The 26,246-nt window shown below is 34.6% G+C and overlaps 3 protein-coding genes across 11 annotated transcripts; 1 reads left to right on the top strand and 2 right to left on the bottom strand.

The window, feature by feature from the left end:
- On the bottom strand, positions 1-1,928 carry LOC18421397 (uncharacterized). Of its 9 annotated transcripts, none has more exons than XM_011622899.3 (4): positions 1,767-1,928; positions 1,552-1,657; positions 1,433-1,475; positions 1-1,108 (listed from the first exon to the last, which is right to left on the bottom strand). In XM_011622899.3, exon 4 carries the CDS (start codon positions 982-984, stop codon positions 169-171), a length of 816 nt encoding a protein of 271 aa, XP_011621201.1. In that variant the 5' UTR covers positions 985-1,108; positions 1,433-1,475; positions 1,552-1,657; positions 1,767-1,928; the 3' UTR covers positions 1-168. The 9 variants fall into 9 exon arrangements, with proteins under 9 accessions (XP_011621201.1, XP_088717944.1, XP_020517448.1 ...); XM_088861818.1 differs by having other exon boundaries at positions 1,552-1,648; XM_020661789.2 differs by having other exon boundaries at positions 1,552-1,928.
- A 9,963-nt stretch (positions 1,929-11,891) lies between these two features.
- LOC18421396 (Tetratricopeptide repeat (TPR)-like superfamily protein) lies at positions 11,892-17,610 on the top strand. Its single transcript, XM_006826194.4, has 2 exons — positions 11,892-12,398; positions 15,826-17,610. The coding sequence occupies exons 1-2, from the start codon at positions 11,958-11,960 to the stop codon at positions 16,597-16,599; spliced, it is 1,215 nt and encodes a 404-aa protein (XP_006826257.1). The 5' UTR covers positions 11,892-11,957; the 3' UTR covers positions 16,600-17,610.
- Positions 17,611-25,275: 7,665 nt separating this feature from the next.
- LOC18421395 (stress response protein) lies at positions 25,276-26,153 on the bottom strand. The gene has a single exon (XM_006826193.4). It carries the CDS (start codon positions 26,006-26,008, stop codon positions 25,586-25,588), a length of 423 nt encoding a protein of 140 aa, XP_006826256.1. The 5' UTR covers positions 26,009-26,153; the 3' UTR covers positions 25,276-25,585.
- Between the last annotated feature and the right edge of the window lie 93 nt (positions 26,154-26,246).

The following is a 26,246-nucleotide window of genomic DNA, read 5'->3' as shown; positions in this document are numbered from 1 at the left end:
TTTTAAAGAAAAATGCAACATTCATATATACCATTGAAGAAAAAGAGCAAAACAAGATGGAAATCTATGAAATATAAATTTTCATAGTCTCCGAAATTGATGCCATTGCAGGAAAAATGAAAAAACTGGAAAACAAAAATGAGCTAAAGAAATCAAACATTCAAGATTTCACTGTACAAGGACAAGATGACCACCCAAAGCTTGAGGGCGGCTCACTGAAGACTGGTTCGACGCCAAAGATCCAGGCCAATTGCTTGAATCAAAGCCATTTCCTTGCTCGCCACCCAACCCATCATTCAAACCTCCTCTCTCCAAATCAAAACCAGTTCCTTGCTCGCCACCCAACCCGTCATTCAAACCTCCTATCTCCGAATCAAAACCAGATCCTTGCTCCCCACCAAACCCATCATTCAATCCTCCTCCTCTATCCAAACTTCCCTGACTACGAGTATTTGGCAAATTAGGGTTTGTGTCATTGCCTGAATTTTCCCCATTCTGCCCTGTTTCTATGTCAATATTATCAGAACCATCATCATCATCAGATGATGGGCCTTTTGGAATGGTGACAATAAGCTTTCCATCCACATAAGCAGCACTAGCTAGCTCTGGTTGGGCACAAGGAGGGAGCCTAAAGCGCCACAAATCAAGCTCTAATTCATCTAGCGATAAGTCCAACATATTGCTACCTCTGATAACAATCTTGGTAACCCCAGGGATAATCTCAATCAATTGGGCTCTCACATCTTCGCTTACTAGATTGGTTCCAGTTACAAATCGAAAGAATTCATGATTTTCTTGGACCAAAACATTGGCTTCAGATCGAAAAGGGAGCTCTAAAACCCTAGAAAATATGTGGGGTAAGCGCCGAAGCTTCTTTTGCCTGGTTGGAATTGGCACAGAAGGGACACCAGCAGCTGAGAGGCTCGATGTTATGTCATATCGGAAAGTGATGTTTCGTTTCTTAGGAGCTGAAGGAGCTTTCATGTTTCTTCTATAGAATGATGGTAAGTGGTTATTTTCAACAGTAGAAATACAATAGGGGACAAACCCTTAAATTCAACAAATCGAACAGGACCCTTCCCGTCTATGGAGGATGGGGCTTATACGCCTGTGAAAAGACACACAGTTCAAAAGGCAACAATGGCTTCTGATAGCTCCAACGATAATTAGTTAAGTTTGTCTATTATGACCACACAAATAACCTGATTAAAACCATCAAGGCTCTGCATAAACTGAAAATTCACCCAAACCTTCAAGTAAGCCCAATTCAAATCCCTCGTATACTCACCAATCTAGAGAAACAACCTCTACGTTATCCTCAACAGAAACGATAAAATATTTTTCTGCTGAAAAATCGTTCAAATGTATGCTTTGATATGAAGATAAGGAGATAAAACCCAAATGAAGAATTCGACAGATAAATTCCACTAACCTTCCAGATAATCCTAACCAGTACGGATAGAACCTAGATGAAGCTGTAACCAAATTATCCCAGTGAATTCCAAAAGAAAATTGAAACCCAAAACTCTGTAAACAAAATTTAATACTCACCAGATTATGAACCAGAGTTGGATTCCTCAGCGAATTTGCCTCAACAACTGTAGAAATTCAAGTCCCCGACCAGAGAAGGACCATACAATGTTCTCAACTAGAAACCCTAACCAAAAACGAATCAGAAAGGCAATCTTAAACCATAACTAGATATAAATCACCAAATTAACCGTAAAAAATCCCCAAAAGCCAGATTATACCCCAGGAAACCTCACCTTGAACAAATCAAATCTGCTTATGGTTAAAAAAGATCAAAACCCGAACCCTAAACCCTAACTAGATGAAGAGAACGCAAGTTTCAGAAAAAACAAAACCAAAACCCTAATTCGAGGATAGAAAGCAACGCATGCCGTTGCAGAACAGACGCAGCGCATAACAAGGCAATAACGCATCCAGTTCGCTATATATAGAGGAGAAAGTGTCAGCTGGACGGTCGAGATGGTTTTATGAGGGAAGTGTGGTTTAATCTGGTCTGTCTATTGATAACGGGCAAAAGTAGAAATGGATAGACAATATAACGGGAAAGTTTATCTCTTACCCTACGCCAACGGCGGTAATGAAAAGGAAAGAAAAAGGGTCGGTAATCTGTGGGAAGTTACATCTTATCGGACTTTCGACTAAGTTGTGCTGAGAGAGAGAGAGAGTTTTTAGAGAGAGAAAGTGATGAAATAGGATGATAATGGATAGGAGAAATTTTAAATTTGTTGAAAATAAAAAAAACTATTCAAGGTTTTTATTATAAATTCTATATTATAAAATAGAGCAATGATTTCATCCAACGGTTGTATTATAGTATAATGCAACGACATTTCTAGAGAATCACGTTTGTGGTATTTGTATGACCTAAAATTTTGCACATACACTCTCTTCATCAATCCAAAAAAAAAATAAAAAATCAATTTAAACCTTAGATATGGTCAAAATGAATCCCCTTCAAAAATGAATCTGGCCCATTCATTTGGTGAATTTTAATATCTTAGCCTTTATAAACTCAAAATCATTTTTTTCTTTTTTAACGTTGTTCATCTAATGATAACAAAGCCATCTAAAAAATTTGGAAATGAAAAAATCATTCTAAGGCCTAGATCTAAGCATCTCACCAAAATGAACGGCTATGTTACTTGGGCTAAAAAAATACTTTCTAAGTTGTGTTTTCAATTTTTTCTTTTTTTGTGATTGTTCATTAGAATGAAAACAATATATATCTTTCAAATTTTGGATCAAACAAATGGCCATAATATGGTTTCTTAGAGTTATTGTATCGTATTACTATGGAGTTATTGCATCGTATTACTATACAACCGTTGCATTAAATCATTGCTCTATAAAATAAGTCAACATTGAAAAAAATAAATAAAAAATAGTTGTTCTAAGCTTAAAAAATCTTTCGATTGATCATCTCAAACTCAAATGCATAAGAAAAAGGATTTTATATATTAAAAAATAAATTATTTTATAATAATTACTTAATTCTTGTAATTTCGATATTTTCAAATACTTATAGATTTGCTTGGTTGCCACGAGGCTTTCAATTTTATAATTAAAAATAAAGATAAATTTGTATGCCATCACAAGAGTTCGTGGCACTCAAACTTCATCTTTCATAGTGTGCCTTACTTTGTTTGATTAAGATTTATGCCTTATATAAACTCTACCAATAATGGACATGCCAAGAGAGTAATCTATGTTCTCCGTTTTAGTTGGAGATAGTAGTCTCCACACTTGCTTATGCCATATTTTGTTCAAATATTTCATACTCCTGTTTAAATAGACCATCTATGTACTCCCTAGTGTATAATCAATGTCAGAAATATTTATTAGATATCAAATTTTGGGATATAGCCTCCACAAATATAAATTAATTTCAATAAAAAATCCAAAATAAACTATTTATATACAAGAAAACAATAATGTCTCGAGATTAAAAAGAGACTATCTAATTTTTTAATAGCTAGATCTAAGTGTCACAAAAAACAAAATGATTTCATGCAACCGTTGTATAATAATATGATGCAACAACCTTAAAAAATCATCTTATGGCCATTTGTTTGATCCAAATTGTGAAATATACACTCTTTTCATTCTAATGAACAATCACAAAAAAATAAAAAATTGAAAACACAATCTAGGAAGTATTTTTTTTAGCCCAATTAACATAGGCTGTCCATTTTGGTGAGATGATTAGATCTAGGTCTTAGAAAGATTTTTTCATTTCCAATTTTTTTAGATGACTTTATTATCATTAGATGAACAATGTTAAGAAATAAAAAATTGATTTTGAGCTTATAAAGGCTAAGATCTTGAAATTCACAAAATGAATGGTCTAGATTCGTTTCTAGAAGGGACTCATTTTGACTATATCTAGGGTTCAAATTGAATTTTTTTTTTTGGAGAATGATTATTGAGATGAAATGAGTGTGTGTGCAAAATTTGGGGTCATACAAATAGCAGAAACATAGTTTCTAGAAGTATCGTTTCATTATAATACGATACAACTGTTGCATTGGACCCTTGCTCAAATTCAATTGAGTTGGTCAATGCATATTGCAGTGTTGCTAGTGCAATCACCATCATCCATTTAACATGGAAGGTGTGAGATATAGGGCTACATGTGAGTCCACCCACACAAAAACCCTATTCATAGATAAAATATTTAGTAGTTAATCTCTTAGATAAATTTTGATAAAAATTCTCAAGAAAAATTTATGATGAAATTTTGGCAGCATTAATTTATCTGAAAAATGTTCCATGAGTCATCAAGCGAAAGAGCATGCTGACTTATAAACGTCCATCCCAAAGAGGGAGGTTATGTCAAGTGTATAATCGATAAATAACACATGGACGGTGCACAAAATAATATCAAACGAATTATATTTTTTATTTTAAGAGTTTATTTTTATTTTTATATTCATGATCATCTTGGCTTAGATGATAAATCTAAAAAATAAATATATAAATAAAGAACCATCTTTAAAATGAATTTTAGAACGGGCAGCATGTAGATGTGAGTTGGCCGACTCAAAGAAACCCCATCCTAATTTATAACCTTAATGAGTCTCCGGACTCTTGTATAGAAAAGCACGCCCCATAATAATTTATTTTTTAAATAGATTTTGATCCTAATTTTTAAAGAATATATCATGTCTAACATAAAGATCATTAATATATTAAAAAAGTAATTTTAAAAAAGAAAAATAATCGCTTTATTATAATATTTGAACCTAAAGAATTCACCTTTTAATAGAAGGGACCATCGTCTATATCCATCTTTAGATGGATGGTTTATGCATGGCGGTACACAAATGTAGGAATGAATCCCCGGACACATATAACCTTTTTTTTAATAAAAAATTATGAATGCATCCCCGGACACATATAATGTTTTCTTAATGAAAATTTGAGTCGCTTTAGGACTACACGTTTCGGGATCTAACATGTTCAACCCATAGACTAACGTCATAAAAATTCCAAATGCCACCTTCTACACGTTTGAAAAAAATAATGTCGTGAGATTGAATAGAGAGGGTCGAATTTTTTTTATGGTGAAATATAAGTGTTAGACAAGTCAAATCTTTTTCTTTTTTTTTCAAAATAATATATTCGGTTCCAAAATTTAAGATGGAAGGAATCCTTCCAAGTAAGTATAATGCTCGGTGGAAATAAATATATGCTATGCTCCTACAGAAGTATAATACATGCTCCATGAATAATAAATGCTAAAGAGAAGAGCGCAAATGACAAAAGAAAGGGCCAGGTCTGTACAAGGTTTTTTTATTTCCCTCTTATTCATACATCTGTTGACATGATTTCAAAAGCAAAGATTTAAAAAAACGTCGGGTCGGCACGGAATCATCCGGTCTAACTTAAGAATCAGTCAACCCGTGCTGATTTTGTCAATATAAAGGAAATTGTTAGAAGAGAACCAACGATTTACTATAGTAAAATGGCCTTTTGTTATAGAAAAACACCTATTTACTGATATGTACCAGTTTTTTATCGGTTTATTGTTTTTGCATGGTTTTTTATCACCAGTTCACTATTTCTTCCCCACAATAAAATATGATCCAGACAGCCGATTTACTGATCTAAACTAGTTTTGACGATGCTTGATCGGCGTCACTAATCCGTTTCTAAAATTAGTGGTTTATGTAAACCTTATCATACAAGGAAAGGCATATACATGACAAAGAGAGAGAGAGAGAGCTGGGCTAGGAGAGTGAAAAGGAGCGAATCTAGCGGGTGGAGGAGAGTTACGATATGGTAGGACAATAATAGGAAGACAAGGACAGGAATATAGTGGAAAGGAGAATATTAGGGGAAGAATTATATGCTCCGGCGGGAGCATATCTTCCGGCCGTTTCCTCATGTGAAACTTTATCTAAGAATCTCTATGAAAAAAAATACCGCATTTCATATGCCCCAAGAATTGGTATTTAAGAATTTCAAGCTTCACATTTTCAGATCTAAGAGCTGTTGAAATTTAGTCGATAACGGAGACGATTGTTGAAGAAAAATTTACTTAAAAATCCTCATGTTTCTAATAAAATACTTAAAAATCCTCATGTTTCTAATAAAATACTAATATTTTGTTCAAAGATGTTTCTAATAAAATACTAATCATTATTTTGTTCTTCATTTATAAATATCCAAATTTGGATTCTTCATTTACAAATATCCAAATTTGGGTCCCTAATACCCTGTGGATAGTTTGAATTATATAAGAACAACAATCAATTTTAGCTATGTCCATTGATTTACATGGTTCACATTTGTGCTCTAATATTGAATTGAACCACCATTTTTCCATAGGGTCCTCCTATCTCCTGTTTGAAAATACAATAGATGGCAATGGTATAGTATCTAAAATCGATCAATCAATTAGTGGATTGTTTCACGCATATACCTTTCATTTTTAGTTCATGAAAAATAAATAAATAAACAAAGAATAAATCTAATTTTAAGCTCTATTTACGGATTATGCTCGTCTCTGTTTATGGGAACACAAGTTACTCAACTACCTTTTTTCTCCTCTCTTAAATAGAAATCTAACCGTCTCTCTCTTAATAGATTACGCTACACCACTTGTGGTGTATACTTTTAAAGTCCTCAATATTTTTTGACACTTAGATATATTTATCCTATATATCGATCGACTAATTTTTAAAATTATTTTTCACTTTTTTAATAAAGCAAATAATATATGGTATGGCAATGTCCTAACTCCAAAGTCCAACTTCTTAAGATTTTATAGTTAAAGTTTTATATTATTCATAAAATAATTTATGCCTAGGAATTGAAATTTGCTGCTATCTTAAAATAGGTACGTATCTGTTCAGAAGTTTATATTCTCAAAATCTCCTCAAGCTAATTCTCGATGTTGGGTTTGAAATTTTTGTCGAGGAAATTTAAAGGTTTTAAACTACCCATACGATATATATATATATATATATATATATATATATATATATATATATATATATATATATATATATATATATATATATATATATATATATATATATATATATATATATATATATATAAAAGCTGGGATTAGCCCACTAGTTCATATGAACATATGAGCCTAACAACCCAAATTAAATATGGGCCGATCTGACGATCATGGATGTCCGGTAGTATGTAAATTTTATTTATTTATTTACAAATTCAAATCATTTAAATTTTTATGCATATGTTTATAAAAAATAAAAGAATCTTCGAAAAATATCAAAAAAATATTTTACATGAAATAAAATAACCAAAATAACCCCGAAAAGTTTCGGGAGGTATTTTGATCATTTTTTTCGCGAATAATTTTTTTTATATTTTTATTAGGTGCGTCTTGACGATAAGAACACATACCTAAAATTTCAAGTGATTTAGATTTGTAAAAAATAAAATAAAATTCAAGCACTATCGGACATCCGTGATCTTCAAATCGACCCAAATTCAATCTAAACCGTTAGGCTCATATGAGCTAGTGGGCTAATCCCAGCTTTTTCCATATATATATATATATATATATATATATATATATATATATATATATATATATATATATATATATATATATGGAAGTGATATAATGCAACGATTGTATAATAGTATAATACAACCATACCTCTAAAAACCATATTTTGGCATTTGTATGACCGTAAAATTTGCACACACATTCTCTTCATTCTCATAATCAATCCTGCAAAAAAAAAAAAAATTTGCACCCTAGATACAGTCAAAATTAGTACCCATCCAATAATGAATCTCGACCATCCATTTGGTGAATTTCAAGATCTAAGCCTTAACAAATTCAAAATCATTTTTTTCCTTTTTAGCATTATTAATCTAACGATGATAACGCTATATAAAAATTTTGGGAATAAAAAAATGGTTATGAGGCCTATATCTAACCATCGCAATAAAATGGACGGTTTATATTAATTGGGCTAGAATGAAAACGTTCTAGAGCATTTTTTCAAAAATAAATAATTTGTGATTGTTTTTCAGAATGAAAAGAGTGTACATTTAAAAATTCGTGTCAAACAAATATCTCTAACATGGTTTTTGAAGACGGTTGCATTATACTAATATGCAACTGTTGCATGAAATCATTTCCCATGTATATATATATATATATATATATATATATATATATATATATATATATATATATATATATATATATATATATATATGTTTTTTATTTTTCTTGGAACCCAGTTTCTATGCGGCCAAGCCCACATATGTAGAAATGTGGTCCTCTTAATAAATCTATTTTTGAGATGGATTTGAAGACTTAATTTTTAAAGACATGTAATCTCTAACATGGAGATCATGAATATGAAAAATAAATAACTTTTTAAAACTATAAATAATAATTCTAATAAGAAAACATTTGGACCCTTAGCTTTCATTGTTTTTAGATGGAACACCTACTTGCATCCATCTTTAAGATGGATGCTTTACGCTGGATCGCATATGTAGAAATGCGGTCCAACCCGCACGAAACAATTTTCTATTTTATTTTTTCTGAATCTCAGCTTTTCCTTTTTACTTGATTGTACGGAGGAAATATTCATCATGAAATATATATAATTTCCCTTTTTTTCGAAATTTCATCTTCATTGTGAGGAATAGAGGAACATGGAGTACCAATTTGGAATAAGATTTGGTGCTTTCTTGGGCCAAAAGTGGACATTTGGTCTTGCAGTAGCCCATGTTATAAAGTTCTGTTTGATCCCAAAACTCTCTAATCATCTTTGTTCCTAACTAAGACTGGTTTTGTAAGAAAATAATTTTCCTCAAATGCATGAAATGATTATTTCAAGAGAAAATATATATTTTTTGGGTAGTTAATTAAAAAGAAATTGTTGTCATAAAGGCTTTATGAGATTAATTTTTCCAGTAAAAGATAGGTTTGGCACTTCTAGTGCTAAACTTATCTTTTAATTGAAATCCAACGTTTGAAATGCATGACCTATTTTTTTACTTAAAGAAAAACTCATTTTTAATTTTAAAAAAATAGATTTTTCCATTAATTTCCCTTGTCATCCACTTAACGAAAAGAAAAAAAAAACAGATTTTTCTATTAATTTCCCTTGTCATCCACTTAACGAAAAGAAAAAAAAAACAGATTTTTCCATTAATTTCCCTTGTCATCCAGCTACTTAGTAGGATATTATCTCACCAACTAGTCAATGAGACACAAAACCCTTAATTTTTTATTTTTTATTTTTAATAAACGTGAGCCCCTGGGCAAATTCCTCTTTTTATAAATCTTTACCAGATAAAACGTGTAGATAATATTAGCATACACATACTCTGCCATACACAGAGGGATTTCTGCCATCGTCCCTTGATGACGGGCAGCGGATTTGAATCATTGTTTCTTTTGAAGGTCTGCCACCACATGAGGATCATTAACATACAGTAGACAATCATTATGTATATAAAATACGAGCAATGATCTAATGTAACAGTTGTATCATAGTATAATACAACGATACTTTTAAAAAATCATGTTTGTTTTGTATGACTCCAAATTTTGCACACACACTTTCTTCATCTCAATAATCAATCCCCTCAAAAAAAAAGTTCAATTTGAACCTTAGATATAGTCAAAATGAGTCCCCTTCAAAAACGAACCTAGACCATTCATTTTGTAAATTTCAAGATCTTAGTCTTTGTAAACTCAAAATCATTTTTTTTCTTTTTTAATTGTTCTTCTAATGATAATAAAGTCATCCAAAAAAATTGGAATTGAAAAAATCCTTCTAAAGCCTAGATCTAAGCATCTCACCAAAATGAACGGCCTATGTTAATTGAGCTAAAAAATATTTTATAGGTTGTGTTTTCAAATTTTCTTTTTTTTTTGTGATCATTCATTAGAATGAAAAGAGTGTATATTTCAAACTTTTGGATCAAACAAATGACCATAAGATTGTTTTTTAAGGTTGGTGCATCATATTACCATATAACGGTTGCATGAAATCATTGCACTAGGGAAATTTTGTCAAAATGTGCATGAGATATTAACTATTTAACATTTGGAAAAAAAACAAGTTTATATAGAGCCAAGGCTCTAAGCAATCAAATTTGAGCCTACCTCAAAAATTTCACCAGAAGAGATTGTTTTGATGCCCAAATATCCTCAAATTGATCATCTCGATATCAAGATGCATGGACATGAGAAAAAAATAGATTTCAAGTTTTGGAAATAGCGTATTTTGTAATGCATTTTTGGACCGTCAATTTTCTAGAGTTTTAAGTTTTTATAGATCTGTCAACCTACAATATTTTTGAAGCTTTAAACTTTATAAATAAATATGAAAATGTATTTTAAGGCTATGATAAAGATTACCAATGTTGAAACCACATTTCTCGATACTATTTGAAGGTAGGCTCTAATTTGATTGTTTAGAGCCTAGGCTTTATACAAGCCGCACCCCATTTGGGAAAAGTTTATATAAAGCTACGGCTCTAAACAATCAAATTTGAGGCCCACCTCATCCTGATTTAGTTTCCAAATGCCTACCAAAATACACGTGTTTTTTAGTTAGAATAGTAAAAAAAGGTAAATTATTAAGTAATTGTAAAACAATGTATTGTGATAAATTTTGCAAAAATAATCCTTTGCATAGTGTTCCATATGATATCAGGGGACTATCTCAATCTCCTTGTGAAATTAAAGGAAAAAGTTTTTATAAATTGCAACTTTACTGGTACAAGATTATATTAGTATGCACCATTCATTTTATTTGGATGATATAGATTAAGTGATAAATGTGCCGGGCTTAGCCTTGGCGTTGTTCCTATCGGGCTAGATCAGGCCAAACCAAAAAATAACTAAAGAAAAATAAAAGATAAAAAAAAAAAAAAACAAAGGCAGTCAAGCTGGTATTGGCTCTAGACCTACTTTGTAAGGGCCGGGTTGGATGGCATATTATTAGCTTTAGTATAAATATAGTATTATTTTATTTTATATTTTTAAAATTATCAAAATCTATATTATCCAACTAAAATAAAGAAAGTGCAGTTTGTATAGAGCCGATGCTCTAAACAATCAAAGTAAAGCGTACCTTTAATTAATGTCGAGAAATGTGGTTTCAATATTGAAAATTTTTGTGATAACCTTAAAATATAGGGTGCGGTTTGTATAGAGCCTAGGCTCTAAACAATCAAATTAGAGCCTACCTTCAAATAGTGTCGAGAAATGTGGTTTTACTACTGGAAATCTTTGTGATAGCTTTAAAATACATTTTTATATTTATTTATAAAGTTCAAATCTTCAAAAAAAAATACGGTAAATCAACATATCTACGAAAATCTTGAAAATTGACCATATGTAAAAATGCATTACAAAATATATTATTTCCAAAACTTGAAATCCATTTTTTTTTCATGTCCATAGATCTTGATGTCGAGATTATCAATTTGAAGATATATAGATATTATCAAAACAACCTCTTCTAATAAACTTTTTGATGTAGGCTTAAATTTGATTGTTTAGAGCCTCGGCTCCATATAAACTTTTCTTTTCACCAATAATATAGATCGATCTATGAAATCATAAAATTCTTAAAAATTGATGATCAAAAAATAAGTTACAAAATGCACTATTTTTTAAAGTTGAAATCTATTTTTTACTCATGACCATGCATCTTGATATCGATATGATATGAGAATATTTCAGCATCAAAACCACCTCTTGTAGCGAAATTATTGAGGTGGGCTCTAATTTGATTGTTTAAAAAACCTACGCTCTGAATAAACTTTTCCCAAAATAAAAAACACAATTTCGATGGTCGTCTTGTGCAATAGATTCGAGCAGTCTCTCTCCCGTTTTTGTGAAATAGCACCCAACTGTCTCTCACTCTCAACCCGTCTAAGGAGTTGCTTCTCTCTCTACTATGCTATCGACTGTCCATTGCATAGGAAGCTCCATTGTTTATGCATTCGCCCCTCCATGGACAAGAAATTCACCTTCACTCTCATGTTTCAGCTTTCCTCCCCGGCAATCTTCTCTGCAACAATCAATATCTCTGCCAGAGAAAACCCAACATGAAGAAGAGCGAGAAAACGCACAAGCAATTAATTTGCCTCAAAAAATGATATGGGTCGATGCGGGTTCAGATATTTCGGAGTCCCAAAAGCTTCTCATGTCCCAATTGCCTGCAAAAATGTCAAAGAGATGCAAAGCCCTGATGAGACATATTATATGCCTTTCTGATGGAGATGATGACCCATCTGGTATGTTGGGTTTGTGGGTTAGAACCATGAATCCCAAGAGAGCTGATTGGCTTGAAATTCTCAGGGAAATAAAAAAATTAAACCATCCTTTGATTTTTGAGGTTAGTAATTCCGGAGATGTTTATATAAATTATCTCTCTCTCTCTCTCTCTCAGTAGTTCCCCAGATTACAGTTCTTGCACATTTGGAAGATAACATGCACTGTTTCTTTTTATTCATCTTCATTTTATGTTCCGATGTGGAAATAGAGATTATGCTTCCAATTCCAAAGATGCAAGTTCTTTTTTTGTTAGTTCTGATCAATGAACATTAATTTGAATGAATGCATCACTAGAACTTGCCAAATTTTCAGTTGGTGTAGTGTTGCTACCCGCAGAAAAAGTGGCCACCAACATTTCAAACAAATTGATTTCTTCTCTGTGGATGGATAATGGATATTTAAAGTGCATTCATCATCAAAGCTCGAGTTCTCATAATGGAGGAAAGGGAGAATTTTTATGATATTAGTGTCTCTGCCTTTAAATGGAAATATTTATTGCTGTGTTGAATCCTGTAAATTCATAAAAAATTGGAGCTAGTTTTACTTAATTTTTATCTTGCATTCACATACTTGTTACTGAACACAGTGTTCTGAGTCTTCTGACTCTTACAAAGAGGATTTGTTTGGAAATAAGCTTAGAGCAAAGGGGGAAGCAATAGATGAGTCACTTCGTTGTCAAATGTATAGGAGGATAGGAGGATCCGGGGGTCCCTTTTATGTTGTAGCCAATGCTGGTGGTGGGACTGTAATTTTCCCATGTCAATTTGGGATCCAAGGCATCGAAGTAAGGTGGAGAATTTGTAGTGAACACATGACTGTGACGCGTATTTGACTAGGAATAGGAGAGCTTGTGCATTGATACTTGAATGACAAAGTGATCCAACCGTAAAATATTTGAAACTCTTTGCAAGTTGTACTCGAGTATCACGGGGATTTTCTTATATATGTGCACTAAATAAAGCTGATGCAATCATGAGTTTGGTTGGTAAAGGATTTGATGCTTTTCGTTAGTTTTTCTCTTGTTATTATGGATAGAATGAGTGGCGTGATGGAAAGTGCATATTTCCGTTGCCTCCCTCTTGCAAGGACTGAGTGTGTGTCAACTAACCTTGTGCAATTGAGGCAGTGTGGGCTAGAGACATTCTCAAATTGGGATATTGAAGTGTCTGATCCCAGATATTATGTTTACTTTATGGTGATAACTATCAGCTATTTAATTGGTATTTTTCTCATGAACTTCATACCATGAGGAACAATGTGATGCTTTCATTAATTTTGATAAGAGTGAGGTTATTGTGATCTATGTTCAACTTAGAAATACAAATGTGACATGAAATCTTTGACTCATGAATCCCACTCAAAGTATTTAGGTCATCATCATCCGAGCCTTATCCCAACAATTTGGGGTCGGCTACTCAAAATATTTGGGTAACAATGTGATGCAGCCCAGGATATTGCTCTCCAGTATCTAGATAAGAGAGACATGCGTAAAGTTTACAAGAGGAACCACAGAAAGGCAAAATAGTAATAGAATATGACATTTTCCGTCTTTTATTTATTTTTTGAGTCATTTTATTTGTTTAGGGGCATAAGTAGTAATTTATAGAGTCTTTTATGTCTTTTTATTAACTTAAAGTATTTTGTAATAAATGGTCATGATTAGATGAAATGGATGGCACAATTAAGTCCTATTTAGGGTTTTCTTATATAACAGATGTACTCAAGCATAATGAAGCATCTTGTTTTGGATTTTATTCAAAACCCTAAAGCAGCAAGTATTCCTTCTTTTATCTATGTTTTTAAATCTTTATCTAATTTTGGATCTTCCCAATCTTCTTCTGTGCTAAACCCTAGCTCCAAGCTACTAGGGGTGCGCCACAATGTTAAATTATGGAGTTTTTATTCTGAATTTTTTTCTTTAATATATGCCCTTCTGACGCTTATTGAAAATAATAATGCCATATTTCTATAAATTCATCTAAATTGCTTGGCATATGATTGTTTACCTGTTGGCTTTAATTGACACGAGTATTTATGCATCCAGTTAAAATAAACATAATAGTGTGGCCAACACACTCTGGGTTTATGAGACTGCCGAAGCACAAGAAACGATAAGGTCTCTCATTGGCTTACCTCTTTTTATTTGACGTCAAAATTAGTGACCCTATTCTTATTCAACATGGAAAAGAATAGCACAATAGATGAGAAATCCCCTTTGTTCCTTTGTAAATGGACATGCTAATTATAGTGGTTATATCAGTTGCACTTCTTGGGATTTCCATGTTTGTTGTGGGCTGAAGTCATCCTGATAAGTGTTTGGTTGATGAATTTTATCCCTCTTTCAGCTGTACATGGTGGCATAACTATTGAAGTTTTTAGCAGAAAACCCTTGATACCCTTGTTTCTGTGGGCTTGTTTACTTCTTTTGTTTCGTTTGCTCCATATATAAGCAATAAATAAACGAAAGGATTGGTTCGAGCTTGTCTAGGTTTATATTTGTAGCTTATACTACACATAAAAAATAATCGTAAGGTCTACCATTCTAGTATATTTTTTCTCATCCGGAGGTGTTGTGGCATTAATTCTCAGGGTATTTTTGTTACTTCTAACATTTTTTTCTCTTGAATATGTACTTAGTTTTCACTAACTCATTTCAATGATCCTCGGAACCGCTCAACCATGTTTTACTAATTTTCTTGTCTTTATGCTATAGCCCTATGATCATTGCCTTGTTCGTCATTTGTCTTCCTCCATTTTATACTTACCTCACCTCAATTATTCAACTTTTGTCCTCTTTTTCCTGTATGGGCTCCTGAGTCTTATCCAACAAATCACCAGTCCCTGTTCCAATTACATAATCAAACTGATTAAAAAGGTCAGCCTCCACTCCTTGATCCGTTCCCTCACTCTTTCCCTGCATTTTTTAATTCATTCTTAGCTCAGACCATTGCATTTTTTAATACATTCTTAGCTCAAACCATCAACTTGTCGAGTGGTTATTTGCTTTGCTGATTGGAAATAAAGTACAAAACAACTGAATCTCTTCACTATAATCATGCATGAGATCTGGTTTCTCGTTTGGTGTGTGATAAGGCCGTCGACTACTGAAAATGCACAAGATTAAGATTAGAGCTGATAGAATGGTACATATAGGGCCTAAGGGTTTTCATAGAGCCACGGGATAAGAGTTGAAGAGACATTTGACTTGATTGCAAAGCTGACCACTTTTCACACCATTGATGCCCCTCAACTATTTATCAAAGTAACAAAATTTCCTGGCATAATATATATACATGTCCAGAAGACTTTGCTAGCATGATAATTACTCAACTATGGCTCTGGAAGTAATTATAATTTTCAATGGCAAATATTTGCTTCTTTTGGTTTTCTTCCCTTCCTTTTGGTTCCTAATCTGCAGAACTGAATACAACTCATGCTTCTTCTGTAGTTTTTCTTGTAGCATTTAATCATCTCCTCCTATGTATTAGGTAATGGAGTTTGCTCTCCTGCAAGAGTCATTTGAAGCTAATATTCGTGACTACACCAAACTAATTGATGGCTATGCAAAGCAAGGGCGAAAACAAGATGCCGAAAATGCCCTGGGAGCATTGAATAGAAGAGGCTTCTCCTGTGACCCTGTCATACTAACCGTACTGATTCACATGTACAGCAAGGCAGGTGACTTCAATCGGGCCCAAGAAACATTTGAAGAGCTTAAGCTTCTAGGTGTACCATTGGACAAAAGAGCTTATGGGTCCATGATCATGGCTTATATCAGGGCTGGTATGCCTGAAAAGGGCGAGTCATTACTCAAAGAAATGGAATCCCAAGATACATATGCACGCAGAGAAGTTTACAAGGCACTTTTGAGGGCTTACTCTAAAATGGGTCATATTGAGGGAGCTCAGAGAGTGTTTGATTCAGTTCAATTCGCAGGGGTTGTACCTGATGTGAGGTTCTGTGCGTTGCTTCTTAATGCTTATGTGGTTGGGGGTCATACCAACGAGGCTCGGATGGTGCTAGAGAATCTCAGAGCCTCTGGTTTAAGCCCAAGTGATAAATGTGTGTCTCTTATGTTGATTGCTTATGAGAAGGAAAATAATCTCAATAAGGCACTGGGCCTACTGCTGGAGCTTGAGAAAGATGGTGTCGAGGTTGGTCCTGAGACCAGATCAGTTTTGGCTAGCTGGTTGGGTAGGTTGGGTTTGAGAGATGAGGTCGAACTTGTGTTGGGGGAACTGGGTAACCTGCAAGCTGTTTGATAATGGGCTCTGAAACCGACGGCTAGGATCTCTGATCATATATTGGTGGTGATGAATGCTCTCTGTGAAGACGGCTAGAGAATGGCGGACCTAATGGCCATTTGGGTACAACAATTGTTGTTTAGAAGTACTGAGGACACTGAGTGAAGGGTAGCTTAGTAAATACACGGTAGACTAGAAGCTGTCTGAGTATGGATTCTTAAACTGAACAGCTTGGACGTATCGATCAATGCTTGGAGCTCCTGATTGTTTTTGTTGAGGAGGGCTAGAGAATAGAAAAACTACTGAAGGAATTGGATGAGGAGTCTTCACTGTCTTGTACGCACGTTTATAAATTGTTTTGTTCTTGACTCTTTCACCAACAGCCTGGATCTATCGATCACTGCTAGCAATTGCTATGTGTTTTCAATGAACCTGGATAGAGAATGGCAGGCATGATGATCATTTCAGAACAGCAAGTCTATACGAGAGAGTGGATCTAATCACGACTTTTACAGATAAGAATTTTGTTTTGAGTGTATTTTCTAAAAGAATTTGTGCCCGTGGTCCACGAAGAAAATGTCAGTCTGGTCATTTCTCCCAGTAAATGAGGTAGATCGGTCCATGATGATCAAAGATTATGGTAAATACTCTGGGTCACCAATTGGACAGTTTAGAGGAGTGGAGGAATTCTTCGTTCTTGTAGGGAAGTGAGTGTGGTGGCAGACACATGCAGAAGAGGTAGTGAACCTAAATGGCTCTTGGGTATGGAGACCTAAGCCCCAGGACTTTTTTGTCTTTTCCAAAATACCAAAACTGTATAGGGGATTATGGAAGGATGCATGCTTGATACAAAGTGCAATATCATTAGTCAGGGGTATTTTAGTAATTTCCTATTATGTGAAGTCAGGGATATTTTAGTAATTTTTATTATGCGCTTAGCGATTTGCAGTATCATTGGGCATTGTTATTTTAGTAGTTTTTCTGTTACACGCTTAGCAAGTAATGCCATCTTTGTTTTACTTTGTTGCATGGAATTGTTTTCTTTTTCTTTTTTTGGTAGTCCAAGAATCCCCCAACTTGCAATTTTTAAATCTTTTAAAAAATGGTCCTGAGTTTCGCCCCTTTTTAGGTGGAAAAATTATAGAAAGGTACAAATTTTGTTTTTAGTATAAAGAAGTCACAATCACTTTTATCCGTCAAATTTTAAATCTGCGTAGTTATAAATGGGTTATTGTCTAAGCTCAAAGTTCAACAAAATGTTTCTCAAACTTTGTAACACATTTCAAACTATCTAATATGACATATAATGGTTAGAAGTAATTGTGATGACCTTGCAACAAAAATAAATTGTTTTATCGTATACAATCATTCTAAGAGTTTGTTATTCTACCCCTTTCATTATTTTGGATTGCAACCAATGTTAAAAAAAAACTTCAATGGAATTCGTGTTTTGTGGTTGGATGAACTGGGTTTTCCCTTAGTGTTGTCAATACCAATCATCATCATCTAAGCATTAAGCATTATTCTAATTATTTGAGATCGGACAAGACCTGCCTGAGACTATGTTATACAATTATTGTTACTGATGTGTCACTGGCTCAATTGATACGGATCCCGATTAGGCTATTCCCAACCAATGCAATGGAGGGATCCACCCCGACAGCCCGAGCTTTAAAACACTACCCGCAAAAAATAAGGAATGAAAAAATATATAGAAAAAGAAAATTTTGACCTATGCTATACCCTTTTTCTTCCTTCATTTTATTGGAATTCCCACCATAAACATTCGGGCAATACTGAAGAACGTATGGATAGAACATTTTCGATTATATCCTCCCTCCGGATCAAAATTGCATTTGCATCTTAGAAGAAAACCCATTATAAACCTAATTAGAAGTAGATGGGAAGCGGTTTCTATTAGACCTTACGAAAAAAGTAAAGCTTCACCTCAAAACCTCATCTAGAATTAGACCTTACAAAAAAAAAAAAAGTAAAGCTTCATCTCAAAACCTCATCTAGAATTAGACCTTACGAAAAAAAAAGAAGTAAAGCTTCACCTCAAAACCTCATCTAGAAGCACTTTCAAGCATTGGAAAACCTTATGATGGCTCTAAAATGTATTTTCACCCTTGACAATGAAATTCGTAACTAAAATAGTATAAATCTCATAGATCTATGAATATTTGAAAATGGATTGTCTAAATAATGTGTTTCAATATTACACTATGAATATTTGAAAATGGATTGTCTAAATAATATGTTTCAATATTACACTATTTAAAGCTAGAAATCTTTATTTCTCTTCACATCCATAATAGCCAATGTCAAAATAAACAATTGAAGGTTTTTTTTTTTAACATTTAATCAAATTGAAGGTTAATCCTCTCTTGGGTCACCGGCGGAAACCCAATTCAGCAAGAATCTAATGATTTTCCGGCAACTTTTTTTGAAGCCATTGATGAGTTGCAAGTAATTATCAAGAAATAGACTCCAATGGTTTCATAGCAAATCATTTGCTTCTCTTTTAGACATGGCTTGAACCTTAACGCAACAGGACGTGTTTAGGAGGCCTTTTGCAAGGGATTTGATGGCGACGATGATGAGAGAGTTGATGGCACTTTGGAGGAGGAGAGGAACTGAAGATATTGACATTATCGGAACAGAAGTTGGACGAGAGAAACTGCTGGATGAGAGATGATGTTTCACTTTGAAGGAGGGGCAACGCTGTGTTTTGTGTGTGTGTGTGTGTGAGAGAGAGACCCGTGAAGTGATGGATATAGAATGCCCTTCATACAATTTTTTGCATCCTCGAAATTTCAAGCCATAGCTTAATTTTTTGGGATTCAGACATAAGACAAATCATTTTGATTTAATCCTATCAAAACATGGTCTGCCAGCTTCTATAATTAAAATTATATTACTTTCTATGATACAAATATCGGTATATGAGAGTGTCACAAATCATACCCTTACTCGTGTAATGATTCCAAACAGAAATTCCAGGAAATTAGTTTCACGCCGGTTGGACCACATTTCTACAATACATGGTCCAGAGGTATAACGCATCCATCTTAAAAATAGATGCAAATAAGTAGTCCATCTAAAAACAAGTGTAATTAACTTTCAAAATGTTTTCTTAATATGCTATTATTGCTAGTTAAAAAAAAAAAAAAATTCCTTATTCATCATCTTCATGTTAAAGATTATATATTATCTAAATATTAAGATCAAATTATATTTAAAAATATATTTATTGCCAAGCCCACATATCTACGATATGCAGTTTAGCCACATATAAACTGCATCCTTTCCAAATTTCACAAAATGAAATTCTCTGCGGGGGCGCTTATGCCTGAGGAAGCAAGTCTACTATTTACTCCAACGGGAGCACACCAAAATATTAATAAAAAATAAATAAGGATATGGCCTTTGAGAAAGGATTGATTTCCCAAAAGTGAAAAGTGCCCCCTGCTTTTATATATATATATATATATATATATATATATATATATAAAAAGGGATGCACCCACTTGCTTCTTGGCTAAGATTTGCCTTCGCTCACGATTTTTGAAATCCGATAGAAAACGGTAACACCCCGGAGCTCTGAAAAGGTGGAAAATTTTTCATTGCGTGCCGCTGTTCCATTTCATATATGTGACCACTTGCACATGTAGGAAAACATGACACCAACCTTACCAACCAGAGAGAAAGAGAGAGATTTATGCCTGAAATTTCCACACTTGTTCATGGGAAATGTGAGCCTGCAAATTGCTACAAATCTATAGCACTTGATGGAGGAAGTCTGAATAAAAGCTTTAGATAAAGGCACATCAATCAAACAAGACAGAGAGAGAAACTTTTGGATCAGAGGTTAGACCATTATGGCCAGCACATAAATTCAAAGTTCTGGATCCCTGCTTTCCCACGCAAACAAAAGAGGGTGGGGCTCAAACTCCCAACCTAGGTTGAGAACATAGAAAGTCCAAATCATTAAGCAACCTGGCATAGAGAGAGAGATGTTTATTTGAAAACTAAGAAGCATGAGAGTTCAATAGGGGCATGAGAAGGTTGCCAAAAGGCTCCAATCTACAGAATAAAAGACAACTGCCAAATTGCATAGGACATTTCACTATTGATGAGACCATCACAATTTTAGTATTTGATCATTTCAAATGAATTTGCGATTTCAATCTCCAAAAAGATCCACGTATAATAAGCTTCATCAAATATTTTGAACAAATCTTTGAACATGGTAAGTTATCAAGCCATTCCCGAGCTAATAAGAAAAAACTCAGCCATGGAGAGGGCAATAGAGGTGAAAGATATGCATGAAAATATTTCAAAAAATTGAAGATCGAAGTGATGGTTTAATATACAATGCTAGCAATGTACTCCTTCCTTTCTCTTATTGTATGTAAGGGATGGTTCCATAATGAACGCTAACAAAACTTTATTTCTCCTCTCTCTAGCTCAGCTACTTTCTCACCCCCCCCCCCTGTACACAAACTATCTTCTATATTCTTTCTCAGTTTCTCTCCACACCCCACATATCTTTTTTAACTTTTCTCACCTTCTACTTCTCTAATTGGGTATTAAAGCTAGCAAATGATTTGCTGTTTTGTCCATCGTCTATAAAAGCTTGCAAGTGGTTAAACAAAGCAGGTTATAAATCTCCCAAAGTTGGACTCAAACCTGCCATTTACAACTGAGGAATCCCCAATGGACTCAAGGTGGTTGTAAGCCTATCTAAATGGATGATTGGGGTTCACCTTCTCCCTTACTCTTTTTACATTACTTGTCTCACTCTTTCTCATTTAAACAAATGGTCTAACCTCACTTTCTTGATAAATTTAATCTTTTTTTTTTTTTTTTTTTATAAATTTAACCAGGTCTAACCTCACTTTCTCCCTTGTTCTTTGTAAATAACTCATCATACTCTTTCTTGGTGCAATCCAATGATCAGGAAAACAGGTTCTACATTTGAACTCGGTCTGATGGCTTGAGAAATATCAAGATAACTCTTGGTGCAACAGATGAGACTGGCTAGATGCCACATCAAGGACTAGGATATGTGTGACAGAAGTACAATAGTGAAAATCTTCCATCCCCCTCTTTGCGCATACTCACATAGTAGTAGTATGGCAGCCCTAATTCTATCCCATGGATGTTGTTTATCAGTTGCTTTACTACTTACAAAGAGAGTCGTCGAACAACAGCTAGAGAGAGAGAGAGATGGATAGGCATCCCGACCAAATTAAATTTGCGACTCTTAATATCCTTAGTATACTCTAGTACCCTGTATTGATTCAAAAAAAAAAAACTTAGCATCCTGTATTTCAGACTTTGTGGAGGAACAAAGAAAACAAAGGCCAAGAGACCCTATACATTGAAGAAAGCAGGGCATTGAATAATTTTTACTTCTAGAATATGCATGCACACACGCATGAAGGTCGGCAGTATGCGTGCATCTAGCTATCCATATTCCATATGTCTATATACCTGTGTAGCCTGTATATGAGACTTTCTGGAGGGAAAAGAAAACGAAAGCCAAGAGACCCTATACATTGAAGAATGCAGGGCATTGAATAAGTTTTACTTCTAGAATATGCATGCACACACACTTGAAGGTCGGCAGCATGCGTGTATCTACCAATCCATATTCCATGTCTTGTATGTTGAATGGTTAACTTACATAATGAATGAAGTATGCACACTGTGATCCCGTGGGAACAAAATGTACACTTCTTACTATAGGCAAAGAACCCATTAAGGAGGATATTCATGATCTGAAATTCTGGGATCTACTTTAGAATTACTACATGGATATATTCATCAGCGTCTGAGTCTTATCCCAACTATTTTGGGTCGGCGACATGAATCCTGTTCCGCAGCTACCGCCATTCGGCTCCATCGAGGGTCATACTTTCAGTCAAACCATAGGTCACTATATCTCTTCTCACTACTTCCATCCACATCTTTTTGGGCCTTCCCCTTGCCCTTTTAGAATTTCCACTTGAACCAAATCACTCTCCTAAACGGTATGGCCCAAGGTCGACATTGCGCATAGCCAGGTCACCTAAATCTATTTTGCCTCATCTTCTCACCTATTGGAGCCACCCCTAAGTTCCCTCAAATGTTTCATTATGAATTCTATTCTTTCTTGTCTTGCCACTCATCTATCTCAACATCCTCATCTCAGTTACACTCATTCCATTACTATGTTATTTCTTGACTGCCCAACATTCCGTCCCGTAAAGCATAGTTGGTCTTACATCAAAAAATTTAACAGTCTGTGTGCAATCCTAACTTCAAAAAATAGATTTTGAGTACCTAACCTCCTAGATCCTACCATCAAAAAATTCAACAGTCTATGTGCAATCCTAGGGCGCCACATGTTTTATTTAATTTTTCCAGGTAGATCTAGGGTGCGTGTTCTTTTTTCTATTAGGCTAGTCACTAGGTTGAGTAGCTCATATTCCCAAAATTGGGGGCAAGGGGGGCAAATGTAATTTTTCTCCTACTGGAGCATACGATCTTTTCGATAATGAATAATAAGTTGAAGACTTTGGAAAGCCAAGTAGCTGATCATAAGCATGATAATCAGCCATGAAAACGAGTAACAAATAGCAAACCATGTTCCTTTCTTTCTTGTATAAGTACCAAAGGCTTATTTACTCATACAAGAAGGCCATGTGGACAATGCATGACAATCCATAAAACTCGCAGACAGAAACATATCTATACTATAATTCTACACCAGTAGCATAATGTGGGCTAACCCTACAAAGCAGATTTAAAAATGCTACAAACCCTGTATGTCTTTCCCTAATCATCACTAAGGTACATCGGTACATGTTTTTCCTTACAGGATGTACCCAGAAAGTCAGTAGTCAAACATGATCATCCACCTGATTGAGCCATCATTCATGAACCATTCTTTTCTAAAATACACCTAATCTAAGCTTCCTAAAATTTAGCCTCTCTTCCAAAACAAAAATCTTGATGCAACTAGCTCCCACTGCGAGTTAAACCATGATCAGATTAAAGAAATAAGCCAATTTGTCATAAAATTCATCCAGGATCTTGTAGTTTATTGAATAAAAATACTAAGGAAATTCACACATTCTGTAGCTTTCTTTTTTTTTTCCCGCTTTTTGAGAAATAGCGTAACTGTATTAATGATAATAATAGTTCACAGAGCTTTCAATTTATTTTTATTTTTTTTCCTCTTTTTGAGAAATAATTTCACTGTATTAATGATAATAATAGTTTACAAAAACCACAAGGAGTGTTAGAAGGCATCCCACAAAAAGGGTGCTCAGACTGTACAAACAGAAAAGGAATGAAAAGGCATGGTGGGTATAAACTGCACACCTCCCGAAAGCACTACCTATACAACCAAGGGTTAAAAGAAGAAATAGAAAACTCCATAAAAAGACCAAAAAGCTTAGGCAAAAGGTCAAAGGTAGAACGAGGGGAAAATAAACTGTACGATTAGGGAGGCACTATGGTGAAGATGTGTGCCGGAGCAAAAGGAGAGTATCCATTGGGCATTGGCCAATGGATGAGGAGGTTGAAGATGATAAGATAAAAAGCGAGAAGGCGGCAACTAAAGCATTGGAAGGACTACTGATAAATGGAGAGGAAGATAGCAGATGCTAGAGACGTGGAGAGAGTCGACAACTTAGAGATCTAGAGGGAAAGAAATGTAAAAATACTAAAATGGTGCAGAGATGCAAAGTCAGAATGGTAGAGAAGGTGAGAGAGAGTGGGATTGAGAAAGGAGACATAATGTAGAGAGAGGAGAGATTAAGGGGAGAGAGGAGAGAAAAGAAAGAAAAAGAGGAGGTAATCATGATAGAGAAAGGAACTGGAAGAGCAAGAAGCTGAAAGAGGGACAGCAATGCCAAAGTAGGTAAGATAAGAGTGAACAAGCAATCAAGAAAACCATCATGGAAAATGAGACAACAAATCCATCAAGAGATACTATAAGGAGGAGCTTCAATTGTTATTTTCTACAGGAGTAGCGTACATTATTTGCAGCTATTTTTTTTAGGGTTTTCATGCTCTAGTTTTTCCCTTGAACTTCTTTTGGAGTCTTAAGCACCCCCCAAGTATTCAAATTGTCAATGTACTACCGGAAAGTATAATATCATAAGTTCACAAGCTCAAGAGGAATAATTTGAACATAGAAGCAGCATGCAATTATATACCCAAAACAAATTATAAATTTTCATTTTTATGATCACATATTGAAGTTATAAACATGGATTCTTACTGGATCCAGGAGCCCATGCGAATGAGAAAACAAGAAACACTACTCTTACAATCCAGACGAAACGGTAAATGGCTATTTGCAAAAACCTACAAGGCACTACAGTGGGACTCCAAAAAGTGAAAAGGTTAAGAAATAGAAAGCATCTTAGGATCACAGTCAACAGATACACTATGAATTCTCCAATATAATATGTTTTTCTATGTGTAAATTCTCCAATATGCTGGGGCACCAATTTTCAATATTTTTGCACAAGTTTAGCAAGAAATAGTTGAGTTTTACTAAAAATGTGAAACCAAATATATTCTTCTAATCAAATTTCATATCCGTTCGTTTGGTTTAATCATTTGAAGTTTGAATACAGTATAAAACCTTTCAACCGGTTTTCTCCAATTTCTTCATGTTGTATAATGAGTCAATTTTCCCTGAAGCATCTCAATGGTCGAATCCATTGTTTTCAACTTGAATTTAAATAAAATAAAAATCCACAAAACTAAGAGATTCAAAACCCTAAAATAGTTCATAAGGATACAAATATCTAGGCTTATTAGCTGATGAATAGCTCATCTAATTTCACCAGGAAAAATTAGTACATGTAGCCTTAAAAATTAAGTTCATAACCGCTAGCTTTTACATGAGCCACCAACTTCTGTCTCTTGCCTTCTTTCTTAGCCAGGAGTCAACTCAAAACACAAAGCCACTAATTTCTCTCTCTTCCATTTCTCTCTATCAAAAACAGCAAGAACAATCAAAAGGGCAAAGTGGGGTACCTCCAGCATCAGCCTCTCCAAAACCTAATTCTTCGGCTGAATAAACCGTGAAACCATCAGCTGTTTTCCTCCTTGACCTAGAAGGAGGATCGACCCATCCATTCTCCGAAGAAATATCCTTCTTTTTCTTCTTAATCTTCTCTTTCTTCACATTCTCTTTCCTCTTGCTCTTGACCCTCTTCGTCTCTGTATCAGTGGATCCCTTCTCAGTAGAAGCTGGTTCTTGTGTTTCTCCTCTATTTGGCGAATTTTCGAGCTTTGGTTTCTTCTTGGAAAGAGAGAAGATTTCGTCAATTTCGGTTGCTAGTTTTTTGGTTTTCTTGGGCTTCTCTTCAGATGGAGAGGACTGGAGCATCGTCTCCGAAGATCGCTTTTTCGCCATGGTTAATGACTTTCTCTCTCTCTCTCTCTCTCTCTCTCTCTCTCTCTCTCTCTAGGGTGCTGCGTCTCTCTTCCTGCGAGCCCCTCTCTCTCGCCTTCCTCTCTTTCTCTCTCTCGCTAGAACACGCCTCTGTTCCAAACAGGAAGTGGCCGCGCCTCTCTCTCTCTCCACCCTCGCTTCTCCCTCGGAGCGCATGGAGCAACCCAAAACGCCAGTACATGGTAATCCCGTGAGTACC

This window comes from Amborella trichopoda, chromosome 3 (assembly GCF_054954075.1).
Source record: "Amborella trichopoda isolate Santa Cruz 75 chromosome 3, AtrichopodaSantaCruz75HAP2 v2.0, whole genome shotgun sequence".
In the NCBI taxonomy this organism is placed as follows: Eukaryota; Viridiplantae; Streptophyta; class Magnoliopsida; order Amborellales; family Amborellaceae; genus Amborella; species Amborella trichopoda.
The sequence above is the reverse complement of the archived record's forward strand: the minus strand, read 5'-3'. Positions and strand labels throughout refer to the sequence as shown.

Bases quoted from the DNA above. Each gene is read 5' to 3' on its own strand.
- LOC18421396 (XM_006826194.4), top strand. From the start codon at position 11,958: ATGCTATCGACTGTCCATTGCATAGGAAGCTCCATTGTTTATGCATTC. The intron at 12,399-15,825 runs GTTAGTAATTCC...CCTATGTATTAG, and splicing joins ACCATCCTTTGATTTTTGAG to GTAATGGAGTTTGCTCTCCT.
- LOC18421395 (XM_006826193.4), bottom strand. From the start codon at position 26,008: ATGGCGAAAAAGCGATCTTCGGAGACGATGCTCCAGTCCTCTCCATCT.
- LOC18421397 (XM_011622810.3), bottom strand. From the start codon at position 984: ATGAAAGCTCCTTCAGCTCCTAAGAAACGAAACATCACTTTCCGATAT.